The sequence below is a fragment of the Vulpes lagopus genome, chromosome 12 (genome assembly GCF_018345385.1).
Source record: "Vulpes lagopus strain Blue_001 chromosome 12, ASM1834538v1, whole genome shotgun sequence".
In the NCBI taxonomy this organism is placed as follows: Eukaryota; Metazoa; Chordata; class Mammalia; order Carnivora; family Canidae; genus Vulpes; species Vulpes lagopus.
Window position 1 is genome coordinate 14397951 of NC_054835.1, and position 18653 is coordinate 14416603.

General features: G+C 51.4%; 1 protein-coding gene across 4 annotated transcripts in view; it reads right to left on the reverse strand.

Moving 5' to 3' along the window:
• Positions 1 to 6469: 6469 nt before the first annotated feature.
• RAP1GAP2 (RAP1 GTPase activating protein 2) overlaps positions 6470 to 18653 on the reverse strand; it is a 217700-nt gene continuing 205516 nt past the window's right edge. For all 4 annotated transcript variants that reach the window (XM_041725283.1, XM_041725286.1, XM_041725285.1 and 1 more), the window contains 7 exons: positions 18411 to 18532; positions 16094 to 16207; positions 15763 to 15880; positions 15192 to 15318; positions 11854 to 11930; positions 11419 to 11457; positions 6470 to 10531 (listed from right to left, as the gene is read on the reverse strand). In XM_041725283.1, coding sequence (XP_041581217.1) covers positions 11449 to 11457; positions 11854 to 11930; positions 15192 to 15318; positions 15763 to 15880; positions 16094 to 16207; positions 18411 to 18532 — 567 coding nt within the window. In that variant the 3' untranslated portion in view covers positions 6470 to 10531; positions 11419 to 11448. The remainder of the gene's footprint in view (positions 10532 to 11418; positions 11458 to 11853; positions 11931 to 15191; positions 15319 to 15762; positions 15881 to 16093; positions 16208 to 18410; positions 18533 to 18653) is intronic.

The window sequence follows — 18653 nt, forward strand, 5'->3', positions numbered from 1 at the left end:
CAATCTTGGTCACAACAGTAGTTACTAGATTACTTTGCCTTTAACATCATCTGTGGTAGGGAATATCCCACCCACGGGGCATACCTCCAGCAGCTTCCAGAAGCTCCGCTTTGTTCCCGGGTTGCCATAATGTTTCTAGGCTCTCAAGTCACATCTTACATTTGTTTGGGTTTGGAGGAAGATGTTCTAGCTATATTTTAATTTTTAATTTTAATTTAATTTTCAATTTTCTCAGCATCTGATTTTTCTTTCACCAAATTCCTCCTGCCTCCCGCATAAAGCTCATCTGATCTGGTGTTTCTCATTGTAGGACACCCTTGTTTACACGGTCACAATCCACGTTCATCGGAAAGTACTCTTTACAAGCTTCATGGTGTATGTGCACCCTCTGTTCTGTTCTGGCTGGTGATCCCCTTTCGTTGTCCTGCAAGATCCCATGTCTTGTGACAGACATTTCTTCCACATTTGTGAAAATGACAATCTCCTTAGTTGTGGAACGGGCATCAGTCAACTCCCCCACCCTTGCTGTTCCTACCTCTTTCTCACTGGGCCTGAGGCCACCATCGTAGGGGAGAGACATCCACAGACTCTGCAGACTGGGTCAGTGGTTCCTGAAGCAAAACACTGCATCAGACTCATGGTACTCATTAAAAATGCAAGGTTGCTGGGCCCCACTCAGCCCACTTGGATTCTTATCTTGGGAGTGGCGCCTACAATCTGCATTTTTTTTTTAATTTTTTATTGGAGTCAATTTGCCAACAAACAATCTGCATTTTAACAATCTCTCCAGGTGATTTTTATGCACCCTAAAGTTGAACTGCTAGAGAAGAAGGCTTCCCCAGATGGGAGCAGTATCCTGTTCCCAGAGCGGAAGGGGCTGAAGTTAGGGGCAACCTTCCACAAAGTTCCTCGAGACCCTGATGTTTCCAGCAGGTATTACCTCTGCCTGCAGAAATAAAGATCAAAAGTTCCCTTCCAAGGATCTCTGCCCTTAGGTGTCATAGCCATTATTTCAGAGTTCAGCTCTGGAACTTAACCGTGGTTCCCAGAAACAGTGCCTACTGCTGGGGAGCAAGGATTCGTGTCCCCTTCAAAGGTCCTTCTAGCCGGACTAAGAATCAAATTGACATGAGACACGTTAATGGGAGAAAATCAAATTTAATAGTGTATGTAAGGGGAATCCACACAGGCATGGAAATTCCAAAGACAGTCAGTTAGGCAAAATGAGGTCTACATGTCATCCTGAGCTAAGGAGAAGGCCTGGGACTTCTGAGGAAAGGAATGCACTTCATGGGACAATGAGAAAACAAATTTTTGGCCCGCTGCACAGATAGGTCATTCAGATAAATTTATCTCAGCCAATAACCCTTATTCTGGGAGTTAACCCTTATTCTATGTAGTTAAGGGAGGGGCAAAAGTTTCTCTTAAGCCGTAGGGTCTTGATTGCCTTGAGCTTACAATAATCTTTGTGCCAAAATGGTCTGTCTTGGGGCAGCCTACCCTTGGCCCCTACTCCACCATGGGAACACAAGGTGCAACATTAAAAGTTTGAAGGCACATGTTTGAATGGGCCATAGCAGTGGCCCACCAAATTCACATTTCAAATTCAGAGAACCACTGGAGTCACTGGAGCCAGCCAAGAAGCCTCATCAGCCTTGCAGAAAGCACCATTTCATGAGAACCAGCTATGAAACCCACACCCCACCTCATTCCTTCTAATCTAAGAGGAGGACTGGCTCCATGAAGGAGGGAGAGCATTTGACTTATCCATCTCTATTCCTCCAACACTGAGGAGCCTCCAACCTCATGCTCCAGCGGGTCATGGTGAGGTGATTGTCTTAACATTGCTAAGACCACAGGGGTCTGGAGAAGGGAGAAGGTAGATGCAGAGTGAAGATAAACAGTGCTAGGATGTGGCATAGAGCAGCAGACGTTGGTAGCTGCTGGCATTAAGAGGATAAGAAAACAGCCTGAGAATTGAGTGGAAACCAACTTGGTAGCAGGGCTTGAAGCTCTTGGACCATTAACTGAAGGCTGTAGGTAGATGTCTTCAAGCAGGAACTGAGGAAGGGGAGGAATGGGCCCAGCCTGAACCCCATCTCTCATGACAGGGGACTTGTGACATAACACCAGCATTTGGGGGCACATGGGTGGCTCAGTCAGTTGGGCATAAGACTCTTGATTTCAGCTCAGGTCATGATCTTGGAGTCATGAGATGGAGCTCCACGTCAGGCTCCACACTCAGCGTGGAGGCTGCTTGAGAGTCTCTCTCCCTCTGCCCCTCCCCCGGCTTGCGCTCTCTCCTTAAAATACATAAATAAAATATTTAAGAACAAAACAAAAAACCCAGCAGCGTTTGAATGCCTGACAAGCAAAATAGCCAATGGAAGGTTGGTATTAAAGAATAACAAGAGAAGGTTCACGCTCCCCCTCCACTAATGTGGACCTACCCACAAATGATGATAAACTGTAACCAACCCAAACTAGGGCAAGTTCATGTGGCAGGTCTCCAATGGCCGGGGCATACTTGCCTGGTGGTCCTGGGTGCAACACTCTGAAATCCATCACTGTTCCACGGCTCGCATCAAAGCCAGACTTCCCACAGGCCACTCCTGCCCCATGGCTGGGTGCAACAAGGGTAGTAATTTGGGGCTCCTTCTTGTGATATGTGGGACTCCCCCGGTGGATGACCTTGGCTAGTGGACTCCCCAGTGGCCTTGCTGAACTTTTCTTAGAACTGGACTGATGCCAAAGATGCTGCCACCCGAACTCCCGACCTCCCATCTCCTCCACTCGGGTCAGACCTGTGTTTGCAGTGGGGTCAGCTCAGTGGGCTGTCTGCACAGAGCTCCCCATTTTCTCTCATGGGCCTTTCCTGACTCTATTTTTCCTTCCTGTCTCAGGTCTGCTCTGCCGAGCACCCATGCTAACACCCATGAGTTACTCTTTCAGGGGCAATCTCAAAGTAGGTCTCTCCCCCACCGCAGTGCTGGTGTGGAAGAGCAGAGGAGGGGAATGGGTGGGGGACAGATGAGCCTCTTGTCAAAGAAAACTTGCACCAGAGTTCAACAGGTGAGGATGACTTTATGCAAGACTATTGCAACAGGGCAGAGACTGAACTCCACTTCAAACACGAAAGAGACAGCTGGGGACTTGCAGCCAATGAGCAGGGTGAGGAATTGGATGGAAAATTGCTAGGAAAAACCTGGTGGGTAGCAAGGTGGGGTGGGGGTGGGGGGGACAGCATAACTGGATACCAAGAGTGCAGAACTTCTCAAGAAGCCCGTTTAGCAGGATTCTTTGCTAAAACTGGGCTGGGCCTGCCAAACACAGGCTGAGGTTACCATCTCGGTGACCAGAGGGCTCAGAGGAGCCTGACTGAAGTTTGGTCAAGTGGGGTACCCTTGCCACACCCTGAGCCAAACTCCAGGCCCACTGGCCAGCCTCTTCTGGAGGGTCTGCGGGGCAGGGGGCTTTGAGTTGAATGTGATTTGAAGTTTAAAACAGACATGACTGGGATGCGCTGATGGCTCAGTGGTTGAGCATCTGCCTTGGGCTCAGGGAGCGATCCCAGAGTGCCAGGATTGAGTCCCACATTGGGCTCCTCTCGAAGAGCCTGCTTCTCCCTCTGCTTCCCTCTCTCTCCTGAATAAATAAAAATTGAGTGCAGGGGCACCTGGGTGGCTCAGTGGTTGAGCGTTTGCCTTTGGCTCAAGGCATGATCCCAGGTCCTGGGATGGAGTCCCACATCGGGCTCCCCACAGGGAGTCTGCTTCTCCCTCTGCCTATGTCTCTGCCTCTGTCTCTCATGAATAAATAAAATCTTAAAAAAAAATTATTTCAATCAATCAGACAGGACTGAGTCTGAACTGAAATGAAACGGTTTTCATAGCTGATAGCTACAGCAAAGTTCTGGAATTGGACTGTGTGGGTTGTTACCAGAACCCATCCTTCACCCCCAAGGGCAAAGACTGCCAGGTCAAAGCACAGCTGGTAGCACCACTGGACACAGCAGGCACTGGAAAGACGAGATTGAAAGAAAACCCGAGCATGTTCTGAGCAGGCTCCTTAGGAAAGCGTTTCCTGTGCCCCCCATACATTCAATGACTGCCCCGGGCTGCTGGACGCCGAGGTGGGGGAGACAGGTTTCAGGCGATTGGGAACGAGCCTCCACCTGGACTGGGCCCCATCCGGGGCGGGGGGTGGGGGTGGGGTGGGGCGGGACACATAAACCCAGGACCCCAAGGGCGAGCTTGCGGAGCCTGGGCAGGTCTGGAGGTTTGGAGGGACAGTAACTGGCCCGCCTGAACACCGCTCGGGCCTCTGGCACTTCGCCCCACAGGTAGAAAGCGTCCCACCTCTCCGAGGGCTCTGGGGAGCCGGCGATCCCCCAGCTTCAAGGAAGAAGGCTGGAACCCCGGAAACAGCCAAATCCAAATCGGCGGGGCAGACGGTGTGGGGGGTCCATGTGAAAGATGCACCTTCACTGGCTGTCCTGGAGATTCAAGAGCCGGAACCAGAAACTCTGAGGAACGGGGCTCCCGTGAGGGAGGGTGCAGCCAGGGTGCGGCGACCGCGGCCCAGGAAGCTGCAGACGTGGGCTGCACAACAGCACCTCCAAGCCGGCAGGGCAACGGGAGACAGCTGGGGCACAGTGTCCTGGGCGCACCCTGCTGCATCTAGACCCCACAGTCCGAAGCTTACCTTCCTCTCGAAGGCAGCACGTCCAGGCAAATCTGCATCATCATTTAGGTTCCAAACTGCAATCTCTGACTCCTTACGTGAAATAAAGACAGTAATAGCACCTGCCTCAACGGGGCACTTGGGTGCCTAGATGAGATAGTACAGTCCTCCTGCTCTAACACTTGTTTTGAAAATGGAGATCTGACCCAACGCAATCAATAGAGTAGGGGGGCATTGGAGGATTTCACAAACTGCACGTCTGATCATGCGATTCATCCACCAGAGGTACTAGGTGACCTCGGGAGACCACACCCAGCTGCATGGAGCTGCGTGGGAGCACACAGATCACCAGCACACACCCCACACACCCAGCACACCTTGCATTGTGAGCCTCACACAGCCACATCTGGGGATCCCACTGTCCGTCCGACTGCAGAGAACTCTCATTCCACCTCTTCCCAAGAACCTGCAAGCTGCAGTCCACAAACCTCAGGTCTGTTACAAAGTAAAAAGCTGTATTGATTGTAGTATTTGTTTCTTAATCATTTAACATATGTAAAACCGTGCTATCATTTTCCATAATTTTTAAAATTTATTTATTCATGAGAGACACAGAGAGAGAGAGAGGCAGAGGGAGAAGCAGGCTCCATGCAGGAAGCCTGACACGGGACTTGATCCTGGGTCTCCAGGATCACACCCTGGACTGGAGGCGGCGCTAAACCGCTGAGCCACCCGGGCTGCCCTTTCCATAACTTTTTCATTTGTATGTATCACTGACAACACTTTTGAGTGTTGTATCCTCAGCCCTACTTCCCAAGAGGCCCGCACTTGCAATTTTGCTTGGTGTTGTGGTTTTTAGGCACTAGTACATCATGTTATGGAACTGAGTGCATGGTAAGTAAAACCTGCAGCTGCTGTTATTATAATAACAATTATTATTGAACCCCCGGTGCTTGACTAACACCTGAGTTTTTTCAAAGTTCTTTCCCCATTATGAACTGACTTTATCCTCATGCTTTGCTTGTAGATTATTTTTCTGATTATACATAAAAGAAAATGCAAACCCAGAGAAGTACCTTGCTCAAGATCACAAAACCAAGCCCCACAATTCAATCCCAAATTTGAATTTGTGTTCAAATTTCTTAAGGGGGGAAAAATACAGAGATTATTTGCAAACCTACATCCAAACGTTGTAAAGCAAAATGTACATAAGAACACAGCCATTTGGGAGTCAAAGGTAGGTAGGAGAGAGGGCATTTAATCATAGAAGAGTCCTTGAGAGGACTTGGGAATGCAGACACAGAGTGGCCGGAAGACAGAAAGTTGACAGGATGGAGACAGATCAGTGGAGAGCAGGGGCCTCAAACTCAGATGCCTACAGGGGCCAGCAAACAACAGGAATGAAGGAAGTGCTCCAGGTGTAAAGGACAGAGAAGGGTGGGGCCTGCAGTGGCTCAGGTCTCCCAGAGGAGTAGCCTCTAGGCACCGTGGCCCAATCTGTGGCCCTCCCACAGAGTGGATCCACCATCTGATTTTTTAAGAGAAGCAGAAAATTCAGATTTTATAGGACATTTCTAGGTCGGATTTTTGTTTTTTCATTTTAATTGTGCTCTAAATATCAACTGTTTTCTAAATACTGGCAACTAATTCAAGTATTTTAAAACACTCTTCAGGCCACAGTAACACATCTACGGGCAGCAGATACGGGGGCTGCCAGGATTCAACCTCTGATGAAAGATGCTGCTCAGGGCTTGGGGCCCTGAGCAAAGAAGTCCGAACAAGGATGGACACAAAATATGTTATTTATTGTCAATTTTTGCAAAGACACATTTAAGCAACAAAATATACATTTGTCGACCTTTTAGAATTTGTTTTATACATTAACAAATACAATGTGCTACCATAGCAATAAATTAAATGTACAGTATTTACATTACCTAGGCAGTCGGGGTTCTACAAATCACCTCCTCAAGAAGAGGAAAAAAGAAAAGTCACCACACGGATCACCATTTCCAAGCTACACTCGCAGGTTCTATCACACAGAGGAACGTCTTCACACTGGAGCGTCAGGCCCCAGGGGGTGTGGAAGGGTGACGCCTATGACAGGGAAGAGCTGGCACACATGCTAAGGAGTGAGGAGGAACTGACGGTTCCAAGTAGAAATAGTACAAAATCAAAGATGATGGCATTTCAATTCCAGTCTTCCAGCCGAACACTCTTTCCCCAGGGCAGAGCGGTTGCCCCACAGCCTCTCACCAACCAGGGCTCTGCCGGCCTTGGCCCTAGTGGGGGGTCTCCGTCCCCCCACAAAGGGCCAGGCAGCCCGGCTGAAAGGAGGGAGATGTAGGTTGGGGTGGGTAAGGGGCTCATGGTAAAACACACAGTGGGCTTACAGAATGTTCCTTGGCAGCCTTGGCAAACCCCACTGACCCACTCTCACCTTGGAGAAAGCGAGCAAGAGGCTTGAGAAGCTGTGCATCCCAAGCAGGACCCAGCCACCCACCTGGCCCCTGGCTGTTCCCCAAAAACAGACTGTCTCTGTTGACTCAGAATCAAATGAAGAAGGTAGTGTTTGCATTGGCACCTTGACCAGTCAGGGTAAGAAAGTGACACTGGCTCTCGTCGCGCTTCGGCACAGCAGCCTATACTTTTTGCTAACTACATTTGTTTAAGGACCGGGGAGAACAGGACAGTTTTCTGTTACCACTTTTCTTCTGAACTTAAGGAGAAACTGCGGGTTGGCTAACTCCTCTGTCCTGGCCTCCACCCCCATCGCAGATCAGAGCTGAGGAACTGCGGTTCTGAAATCTCCTTCCCTCCTCATTTGTTTTGCTCAAGCAGCACCCAAAACCCCAGGGCCCTCATTGGGAATCTGAACCCATACCCCTCCTGATGAAGAGAGACTGAGGCCCTACCTTGCTGCGCACAGCTCCCAGCTGGTGCCCCGGCACCAGCTAACTTGGCTCCTCCAGAACCCAGGGCCCCAGCAAATGCAGCCACCCGTTCAACCAACCGTGTAGTGGTGTAAAAGGAAGGGCCCTGGGCTGTGGGTTCCAATCCCAGCTTTGCTACTTGTTGGCTGTGAGACCTCCCGCAAATTTTTTTCTCTCACAGAGGCTGAGGTTTCTCAGCTGGATGAGAATATGAATGGATTAGATGTCCAAAGGGTCCCAGAAAGCTTGGACATTAACATGATGTCGACAAGGCTGAACCACAGAATATTTTTCACTCACTTTTCATTCATTCATCATTTTCCATTCACTAAAAACTCTAGCTCAGATCTTCTATCTCATCTGCTCTTAAGCACCAATGAGCAGAGGCACACAGTGCCCTACAGAGCCTGACATGTATAGTTTCTCCTCCCAGAGTGTCACAAGCAGAGTGTCTCAAATACCAGCATGAGCACCATCAGGATGAGTCTGGTCACAGGGACCAAGGAGACTTGAGCAAATCTTTGAGCCCCAAGATTGGGCGCAGCAATAAAAGGAAACTTTGGAACAGAGCAGATGCAAGAGAAAGTGGGGGAAGCAGCCTCCAGGGCCCCAAGCTGCCTGCCCCATGGTCCAGAGGGCTGAGAGGAGACTGCCCACTCCCTGTTCTCCTCCTCCCCCTCAGCCCTAGGACTTGGTCACGTATACTCTAGAAGCCATAGATGGGCTGGGCTTTCTAGAGACAGAAAGACAGGGCCCAGGGGGAGGGACATTTCAGACCGTGCCCAGTGTACCCCTGGTAGCACACAGAAGGCAGAGACCACTTCTCAGGTCTGTTTTGTAGAGAACATGCCCGTACCTGGGCACACCCAGCATCCCTGGCCACTGGCTCAGAGGCAGGGGCAGAGCCCTCCCAGGAGGTGAGTGCTGCAGTAGGAGTAGCCGGGGCACTGGAGTTCCCAAGAAGAACAGGGTGGGACAACCTGGAAACTCCAGAGGACCCCAGACCCTAACCCAACATAGCACAATCACCAAGCAGCTGTAAATACTAGCTACCCAAGCAGCAAGCCAGAACCTGGAATAGTTGTGGTTTTTTTTTTTTTTTTTTTTTTTTAATGCAGTTTGACCTTTCAAGTTCCTTCAGAAACCCAGCCAACAGAACGCTGCCAAAATCTGCAGACCTCATTCCAGCAGTGAGTGCTGCTACGGTGTTTAATAAAAGCTAAACAGACATTTGTTGACCTCACTGGAAGAAATTTTGCCAGACTAGTATTCTAGTAAACATATTTCTCAAATAGTGTGAGGGGAGAGGTCCCCCCAGCCTGCCAGTAGGTTCCCACAAGGTCCACGTGAGTGAGAGATGAAGGATCAAGGTTTTGTGCTGATGGCAAAAGTGGTGGGGAAATGATCACAATAGTCAAAAACAAGTATAACATGGACGTGAGACCACTCTGACTTCAGGATGGGCCCAGGTGCCAGTGCAAATAAAACATTTGGTAGAAATCCTTACCATCTGCTCACTGAGGCAGGAGCCCGGCCCGAGGCCCCCTGGCTATCCTGGGTCACAGAGGCCCCATGTGCACCCTAAGCTGCAACACTCCCAACACTCTGCTCTGCAGACTCTCGGCTTTATGTGGGGGGGACACCGGCCATAACCTCCACCAGGGCTAGTCCGTACAAACAACTTTCTGCACTGCAGGCAAGGATGGATGACAAGCAGGCAAAGGGGGGTTGCTCTGGAGAGTGAGCTTGCTCTGGCCAAGGGGGCAGGTGGCAGGCAGCATCCAGCTAGGGCCCAGGTTCTAAAAATCCCACCAACTGACCACTGCCTACAGACTCACAGTCCAAGGCCAAAGGGCATAGCAGCTAGAAAGAGCCCCCAAGGAAGCACTGGGCCCTCCACAGATGCCAGGAGCAGAAGCCACAGAGGGATGTTGCTCCTTCTTCATGCCTACATTTGGCATCCACACATCGACCCAGGCAGACAGGTCATCCCCCCTCGCCGCCCCCCACCCCAGCTCTGACTTCAGTGGTAGGCTGAAGTAACTCTTCCACGAGCCTTCATATCAGTGGGGACTTGCATCCCACCCCAGCCCACTGCCCAAAGGTCTTCCTCAGCCAAGGCCCCAGAGCACAGCTCACCAGCTTGCTCTTTCTGGATTCCTTCTTGCTGGAGGCTGCCTACCCCTTCTTGGGGCAAACATCCCGCCGAGGGGAGAGCCGGGCCCAGGGCTCCTCCCACAGCAACACCACCAGGCTGCCGTGGAGGAAGAGTGCGGGGCCACGTCCACACACCGCAGCTGTCTTGGTCAGCTGTGGCACACACAACACACGGGCATCAGGGCCTGAGGTGGGCGGATGGGCAAGAGGGAAGCTCCTAGAATGGAAGCACAATGTGGAGGCGACACCCTGATCTCTACCATGACATCTTGGAGGACAGCTACAAATCTTGGTTCCTGGAAAAGTGGTCCCTCGGCCCCCACCTACTGTATTTGCTGGACCTGCCTCATCCAGGACAGAGGGCTGTCCCTCCCCGGGTGTGGCATCCTGCCAACGGCCTCCACTCCCCACCTCACCAATCTCTCTGCCTCTCTAGGCCCTGACCAAATCCCCACGACCTGGATCCTCCCCTTGCCCAACTCTCCTTTGCACACAGAATGAGATGAGAATGACCCAGACACACATCACATAAGGCGGTCAGAGCAGGGGCAGGCCGGTGTAACGAGGCCTTGGCCAGAGAAGAAGTGCTCGCAGAGTGTCTTGGCAAGGGGACAGGCAGGAGTGTGGCCAAACTGGGACACTGGGACAGTGGTGGGCAGGTGGCCGGTGGGGCAGCAGGCCTGTGATGGTCAGAGTAGTGAATGGCACCCCCAAACTGCTGGAATAGGAGCCTTCTCCCAGACAGAACCGGAACTTCCCTGGAGGAGAGAAGGAGGGAGATGATGAGCACACACTGGGTGAGGAGGGAAGGAGAATAGGTGGCCGCGGCTATACCTCCTGAAGGTGCTTGGGACAGGAGACACCAAGTACAAGCGTGCCAGACATGAGGCAGCATAAGAGGCTGGCCATAAACACTGACTTGGTGAGCAGAGGCATCTGAAGTGCACAGTGGGGGTGAAGGTGAGCGTCAGAATTCCCACAGTCTCTTCTGCTTTTTCACACATCAGGTTTATATGAAGTAGACAGAACTCTGGCCCTGTGTGGTTCCAGCTGTGACTCGTACCCCAGTGCCACAGGGCTCCACAGCAGGAGGTCCAGCCCCAGGGGTGGCTAACTGGACCCATGCCCCACTCTGATGAAAACTGGACACTCCCTCACCTGAGGCGAGGACCAGAAGTCCTCCCTCAGGTCATCCCACAGTGTCCAGGGGGCTGGGGCATCTCTGAACGTGCAGGGAGGACACATTTCAGCCCAGAGCCCTGGCCAAAGACACAAGGAGGGAAAGGCTACCAAGAACAGGTTGGCAAGGGGACAGACTGAGGAACCCTCTGTGTGGGGTGGGGGGGTATGGCTCTGGGCTCCTGCCCCTCTGCCTGCTGAACCAGGCTCCTCCTAGGGCATGGAGACCAACTCAGTAAGCCTGGCCCAATCCTATTGGGCAACCCTTCCCATCCACGCCCCAGGCTATCAGCAGTCTTCTGTCCAGACCTGAGCCCCATCACAGAGGCTTCAGGGAAGAGGTGAGTGGCCCTCCCCAACTGTCAGGATCTCTCTGGCCATTCCCAGGTTATCAGGCCACTAGCACCCTGATCTTAAGCAGACATACCTTCCCTCATGGTCACAACAGGACAAACCCTTGACCCACCTTTGACAAGCGAAGGACTCCTCTTTCACATTAGTGACCCTGTTTCAAGAAAAACCCATAGAAGAGTGTTAAGTAACTAGACAACATAATCTCCACTGGCTGCAGCCTCTGTGTGCTCAGCTCTCAACTCCTTAGTGAGCTAAGGAAGGGACCCGAGGATCCAAGAGTTCCCAGCTCACACTTGCACATGTCCAAAGCTGTGACTCCAACACAGCAGGTGTGGCACAGGTGGCTGGCATCCCCTAGGCTGATGCCTGTACCATATGGGGATTATAGCATCACCCCCAAATCTGACCAGAGTGGTCCTTCCCCCAGCAGGATGTGGAAAGTGCCCCCTTCCTTTGGACCCCAAGAAGGACACCTGGCTCTTGGAGAAGGCTGGAATGTGGGATGCAAGAGGCTCCCCCCACCACCCTCCTGCCCCTAGATCCTTACCGCACTAGAGCTGGCATGGCTGAGCTTATCAAAGCGGAATTTCAGATTTGACCTCGGGGAGTTTCTGCTTTTGGCATCTAGGAAAAAGAGAAGTGTCCATGCAGAGGTCACCAGGGCTATGAGTTTGGGGTATGGGTGCTACAGGAGGGCAGAAGAAGGGGCCCCTCCTCCACTAGGCATTTCCAGCTGACCTGCAGCAATTTGTTAGAGCTAACTCCTAAACTTAGAAATTTTTACTCTCTCTCTCTCTCTCTCTCTCTCTCTCTCTCTGTGACTATCATAAATAAATTAATTAATTAAAAAAAATTAAAAAAAAAAATTTTTAAAAAAGGGATCCCTGGGTGGCGCAGTGGTTTAACGCCTGCCTTTGGCCCAGGGCGCGATCCTGGAGACCCAGGATCGAATCCCACGTCGGGCTCCCGGTGCATGGAGCCTGCTTCTCCCTCTGCCTCTCTCTCTCTCTCTCTCTCTCTCTCTGTGACTATCATAAATAAATAAATTAATTTAAAAAAATTAAAAAAAAAAAAAAAGAAATTTTTAGAAATGTAAGCTGGTTGGTGAACCCAGGAACTTTTAAAAAAGTTAAATTAGGGATCCCTGGGTGGCGCAGCGGTTTGGTGCCTGCCTTTGGCCCAGGGCGCGATCCTGGAGACCCGGGATCGAATCCCACGTCGGGCTCCCGGTGCATGGAGCCTGCTTCTCCCTCTGCCTGTGTCTCTGCCTCTCTCTATCTCTCTGTGACTATCATAAATAAATAAAAATTTAAAAAAAAAAAAAAAGTTAAATTATAGAAGCTTACAATTCAATAAATCATACTCATCAAAGATCATAAATATTCAAAAGTCCTTGCTCCCCAATTATTTCACTGCATTTTGCTATGATCTACTCTCTTTGGGTTACTTATGTCCGTGGAGCCTGATGCCTCTTCCAGGCTACACAGCACACTGCTGGCCTGAGTTCAGCTATGGTAGAGCATGTACACTTCAGAAATCAGCGGATGCTACAAACTCAGGGCCTGACCTATAGTTTTGTTGTCTAAGCTAAAATTAATGAAGGAAACATTAAAAATACAGATGAAAAAAAAATAAAAAATAAAAAATAAAAATACAGATGAAATTTGGGGCACCTGTGTGGCTCAATTGGTTAGGCATCTGCCTTCCACTCAGGTCATGATCTCAGGGTCCCGGGATCAAGCCCTACATTAGGCTCCCTGCTCAGTGGAGAGTCTGCTTCTGCCCCTCCTCCCTGCTCCTGCCCTCTGCTCACTCTATCTACCAAATAAATAAAATCTTTAAAAAGAAAAGGAGAAATACATATGTCGATGAAATTTGAAAATGCATTGTAGTTGGAACTGGGAAGTTCCCATGAGACAGGAGGCTAGGAAGAGGAGGCTGGGAAGAGGAGATGGCCCCAGGGCTAAGCCCTGTGTGCAGAGAAAGCAGGTAGAGAGAAGCACACGGGGTGGTGCCAGAAACACCAAAGGGAGTCACCAGGCACGTTAAAGGTCCCCTTATGCCCTGGGTGATCTTCAGCAAGTGGCAGATGCTCCCTAGACCTCCTGCTACTCAAAATCTTATTTACTGGGACGCCTGGGTGGCTCAGTGGTTGAGCATCTGCCTTTGGCTCAGGGCATGATCCCGGAGTCCCAGATCGAGTCCTGCATCAGGCTTCCTGCATGGAGCCTGCTTCTCCCTCTGCCTATGTTTCTGCACCCCCCACTGTGTCTCTCATGAATAAATAAAATCTTTTAAAAATCCATATTTTTTTAAAGCTTATTTACATTGGTATTTAATACCAAGTAGAGGCCAGGCTTGGTTACAGATTCTTTCATTCATTCCTTCAATACTGAATTAAACCTTATTTTTTAAATATCAGGGAATTTCCATTCCTACCCCACTTCACAGCTGAGGAGACTGATGCTCTGGGAGGAGGCCCTGTCCATGCCACAGCCAGGATTAGAGCCCTCGCTGCAGCAGCCCAGCATGGGGCGCTGATGAAAGGAAGCATGGGAACTGCTCCCTCTGGGTTTCTATCACGTGACTAGAGTTTCTCAGCCTCAGCCTATTGGATGTCCCCTGATGGAGCACCATTAACTGCACTATTGTTCTATTCCTGTTATTTAACATTTAGGTTAACAGTTCTAAGTCTCTTACAACTCTAAGTTCATCTAACCTTCACACAACCAACCACGTGAGGTAGGAACTATTCCCCTCCCTCCAGTCTTTGCTCAGGGAAATCGAGGTACAGAAAGGCTCTGCCCAATGTAACCAGCCCAATGTCGCATCACCAGTCAGTGGCAGATCAAGGATATGAACCCAAGCCCCACAATCCTGCACTTGGTTCCACTCTGGGCTGCACTCCTTGGGGGCCGGACCGCAAGGCTCTGATTTCTGGGTGCCAGTGGTGCCCTGCCAGCGCCTGCTGTGTGCAGCCACTCAGATGGTGCTCCCCTCATGCTCCAAGCCTTCACCTCTCCCAGAGCTGCTACCACCTGCTCCACCTGACTGCAGTGGGCAGAGAAACCCCAAAGGCCCAGACTCTGCCCTCCTGAGCCTTCTCTATTGAGCCATGAAGATTTTACTTCTGTGACATCTCTTGAATCCACATCCCTCTCTATTGCTCCAGGCATCCTCCCTGATCCACAGCCCAGCCACCCCTCACTGCCCACTGTGACCTCTCACTGATCTCCCTCCCTGTGTCTACTCCCCACCAATCCCGTGCACCCGGTCAGCCGCGGCAACCAGAACAGTCTTTCTCTAGTACAGATAGCACTTCTCTCCCTAAGACCTTTCAATGGCTCCTCTCACCAGCAGGGTAGCACCCAGCTTGCAGGGGTCTCCACGGCAGCCCCAGCCCAGTGCCCTCTCACACCTGTCCCCTCCACAAACTGTAGCCCAAGAAACCAGTGTGGTTCCCTCCCCCTGCAACATGCGTCCACTTTGTACCCTTGCATTGTCACAGCCATCCCTGCAGCAGAAGACCCAGCATCAAGGACAGTGTGCAGCAAATGAGCCTCTGCTTTCAAATCCCAACTCCTCTACTAGACCACTGAACTTCCAGAGCCTTGGTGTCCCCAGGAGTAAGGAGACCATAAGAACACAGGCATCTTAATGCCGGTGAATAGATGAAGAGAGCTAGTAGGGCTCAAGGGCTAGAGTGCAAGCTACGTGATTTCTGCGGGGCGGGGGGGGGGGGGGGGGGGCGCGGTTCATGGGCCATGAGCAGAGATCGGGATACAGCCCCCGTGCGCACACGGGGCTCACAGGCCATGAGCAGTGGTCAGGATACAGCCCCCGCACCCCTCTCCACCCACAGGGCGCATACCACACCCCACTAACCTGTAGGACTCCGGCTCATGATGATGGGGGTGGCAGCTGCCCCCAGGCCAGGGCTCTCGCTGCTCGGGGAGGGGCTGTACACAAACACCTCCTGCTTGAAGGGCGAGGTCGTGGATGGCTGGCTGCTCTGGGGAGAGAGGCCGGGTGAGTGAGGCTGGTTCCATCCTCAGCGGCCCCACAGGGTCGCCTGTGCCATGGCAGGCCTGACCCAGGCCTCCTGCAAGCTCAGGGTAGTCACCGGCCCCCACTTCCCACCTGGACCTGCTCTTTCTGCCGCCTCCAATCCTGCCCCTAGAAGTGCCCCTGACCCTCTCCTCTCTGGCCAGGAAGGCTACGGCAGAGACCCCACTCAGTCTGGTCTCCAGTCCCCTGCTGCCATTCCCATGTCCCAGAGGAGACAAATGGCTGGCCCACCTTTTGTTCCCATACGTCCCCTTTCCCCCATAGGGCCAAAGGGCCAGGATGGGGCTCTTCCCACAGCAGCTAGTTACTGCATCCAGCGGTTGTCTGGCTGGGCCCAGGTTGCCCTCCCCACTCCCAGGTCCCCAGGGTCAGATGGAGCCACACCTACCCCACTGTCACATTCTTCCATGGCCTCGCCCTCCCCCGCTGTGCTGCTGAAGCTGCTGGTGCTAGAGGAGGAGCGGGAGATGTTGGCTCGGCCATTCTCCTTCAACTTGATGAAGGGCCTATGGGAACAGGAGAAGGGCAGGCCTGGTCACACCCTGGACCTCCTCCCCATGTAGGGCACACCTGGTAGAGGCTGAGCTTGCCCACCAGCGACTCCCCATGCCCCTGCCTCCACAGAATTCTCAAAGCATAAATGCTGGCTCTCGGCAGAGAGTGTACCCCAGGGCTCCAAGTGGCTACGGCCAGCCCTCCATCCACCCTCATTCTCTTACTTCTCCTTGTTGGGACAGATTTCTGGAGAGCTGGGATTGGAGGAGGCCTCAGACTTTATCTCTTGAGAAGGGTGTACACCATCCGGGGTCTTGGGGTTGCTGGATGCGCTATCACTAAGGGAACAGGAATAAAGAGGTGTGAGGCCATGAAGTCAGCCCCTCAGCCCCCATCCCACCCCCAGGCCTGAGATAAGCCTAACCAGCTCTCAGTACCACAGGGCCTGTGGGGTCACAGCACTCCTGCCAGGGAATAGCCACCAAGACCTCCATTCCCCTGAGCCCCACTCATGCCACAGCGCACAACAGGGTTTTCTGCTCCATCAGGGGCTCCTCTAGATTCCTGGGTGAGTCAAGAGTGAACAAGCAAGAGCCCTGGCTTGATGCCCCCAAGCCCAAGTCCACTTCCCCCCTTCGCTGGCCATCCTGCTTGGCAGAGCTCTAAGTCAAGAGCAGACCACAGAGGGAATGGAGTGGGGTCTCTGACATCCACTCCCACAGCAGGGAAATAACACAATGCGCACGGTCTCCTGGGTGGTGCTGGCAGGGTAACATGCATAACTCCAGGGACACCCTTCACACAGACCACAGTATGAGCTCCCTGGGATCCATGTGATGAGGCAGTTGGGAAGGGCATCTTGGTAAATAGGCTATTCCTGGCCAAGGGCCCAAGGGCTTTCTCCTGTGGTTTAACAAAGGCCATGTACTGATGCCCACAATTTGTCCTATGTCCCCTCTTGGGGACAAGATAGCCTTGTCCTCAATGCAACTTTTATAGCAGCTTTACTGAGATACAATCCACATACAAGTCTCCCACTTAAAGTATATGATTCAATGGTTTTTAGTATATTCACAGTCTATTTTAGTATATTTAGTATATTCACAACCATGAGCACTATCTAATTTTAGAACATCTTAGACCCTCTTAAAGAAACTCCAGACCCACTCATAACCATTCCCAGAGCTCCCCTCCCCCAGGACCTGGCAATCACGAGTCAACTTTCTGTCTGGATTTGTCCAATCTGGACAGTTCACATAGATGGAGTCACACAACGTGCCATGGTCTTTTGTGACCAGCTTCTTTCACTTAGCACGGTCTTTTCAAAGTTCATCTAAGTTGTAGCATATATCAGTACTTTCCTCCTTTCCATTGCAAAAAAAAAAAAAAATACCCCACTTTCCAGATATACCACATTTTATTTATCCCTTCATGGAGTGATGGACATTTGGATCATTTCCACTTTGGGCTATTATGAGTAATGCTGCTAGGAACATCTGTGTGCTAGTTTTTATGTCGACATATGTATTCCTTCTCTTGGGCATATACCAGGAGTGGAACTGCTGGGTCATATGGTAACTCCATGTTTAACTTTCTCAAGAACTGCCAGGCTGTTTTCCAAAGCAGGTGCATTCATTTACACTCCCACCAGCAATGCCTGAGGATTTGAATTTTTCTTGCCAACACTTGTTTTTTTCTGTCTTTTGATGACAACCATCCCAGAAGTGTGAGTCCATCAAGTGCACTTTTAATGAGGCTGCTAATGCCCTCCTAATTGTCCACCCATGCAGGGGTATGGGCCATACTGTAAGGCTTCTCTGCACGTATGACACTGTAGACCCTCCCTCCTGGAATCCCTCCCCACTTGGCTTTCTTCTCTCTCATCTTCCTTCTGTTTCTCCCCTTGCCCTGAAATACTGGTGTTCTCCAGGCATTTTCCACACTGCCTTGGGTGGTGGTATTTGTTGATCTGCCTTAAACACCACCTGGGGACACCTGGGTGGCTCAGTGGTTGAGCACCTGCCTTTGATTCAGGACGTGATCCCCGGGGTCCTAGGATTTGAGTCTCGTATCAGGCTCCCCTCAGGAAACCTGCTTCTCCCTCTACCTATGTCTCGGTCTCTCTCTCCCTGAGTCTCTCATGAATAAATAAATAAAATCTTAAAGAGAGAGAGAGAGAAAGAGAGAGAAAACATTCTAGAAGCCCTAAGGAAAGTTCATTGAACTGTCTGGCAGAATCAGGGAAGGCTTCCATAAGAGCAAATATTTGAGTGAGCATTGGAAAAAGAGATAAAAAAGAAAAGAATCCAACCAACATTTCCAAATGTGACATGGACAATTCTAGAAAGTCCCGAACAGAGACTGATCAAATCTGCCTCAGTGGACAGAGCAGAGTGAGGGGCTGGGATGTGCGGGTGCCTAAATTGCGGATCAAGGTTAGAAGGAAGCTATCTCCTGAGGCTGTGCAAAGCACTCCCCAAGGTTGGGCATCTGGCGGCTGCAGTGGTGGAAGGACCCACAAACCCCGCCCTGCATAGTTACCATCGAGTCCGGCTGTCGCCTTGGCCTTCAGAACCTGTGTGCAGACGGGGGAAGAGCCCTGACCGCCGCTTGATGGGGCTCCGTGACTGGTTCTTTGCCACTGCCGCCGCCACCACTGGAGGCTGCCAATGACAAAATGAGTGCTCACAGCCCATTCCAGACCCCAGTCTCCTTCTCTTCACCCCCCCCCCACTTTCTGGTCTACAAATAGCTCCTGCACCCCTCAACTAGTCTGGAAGAGAT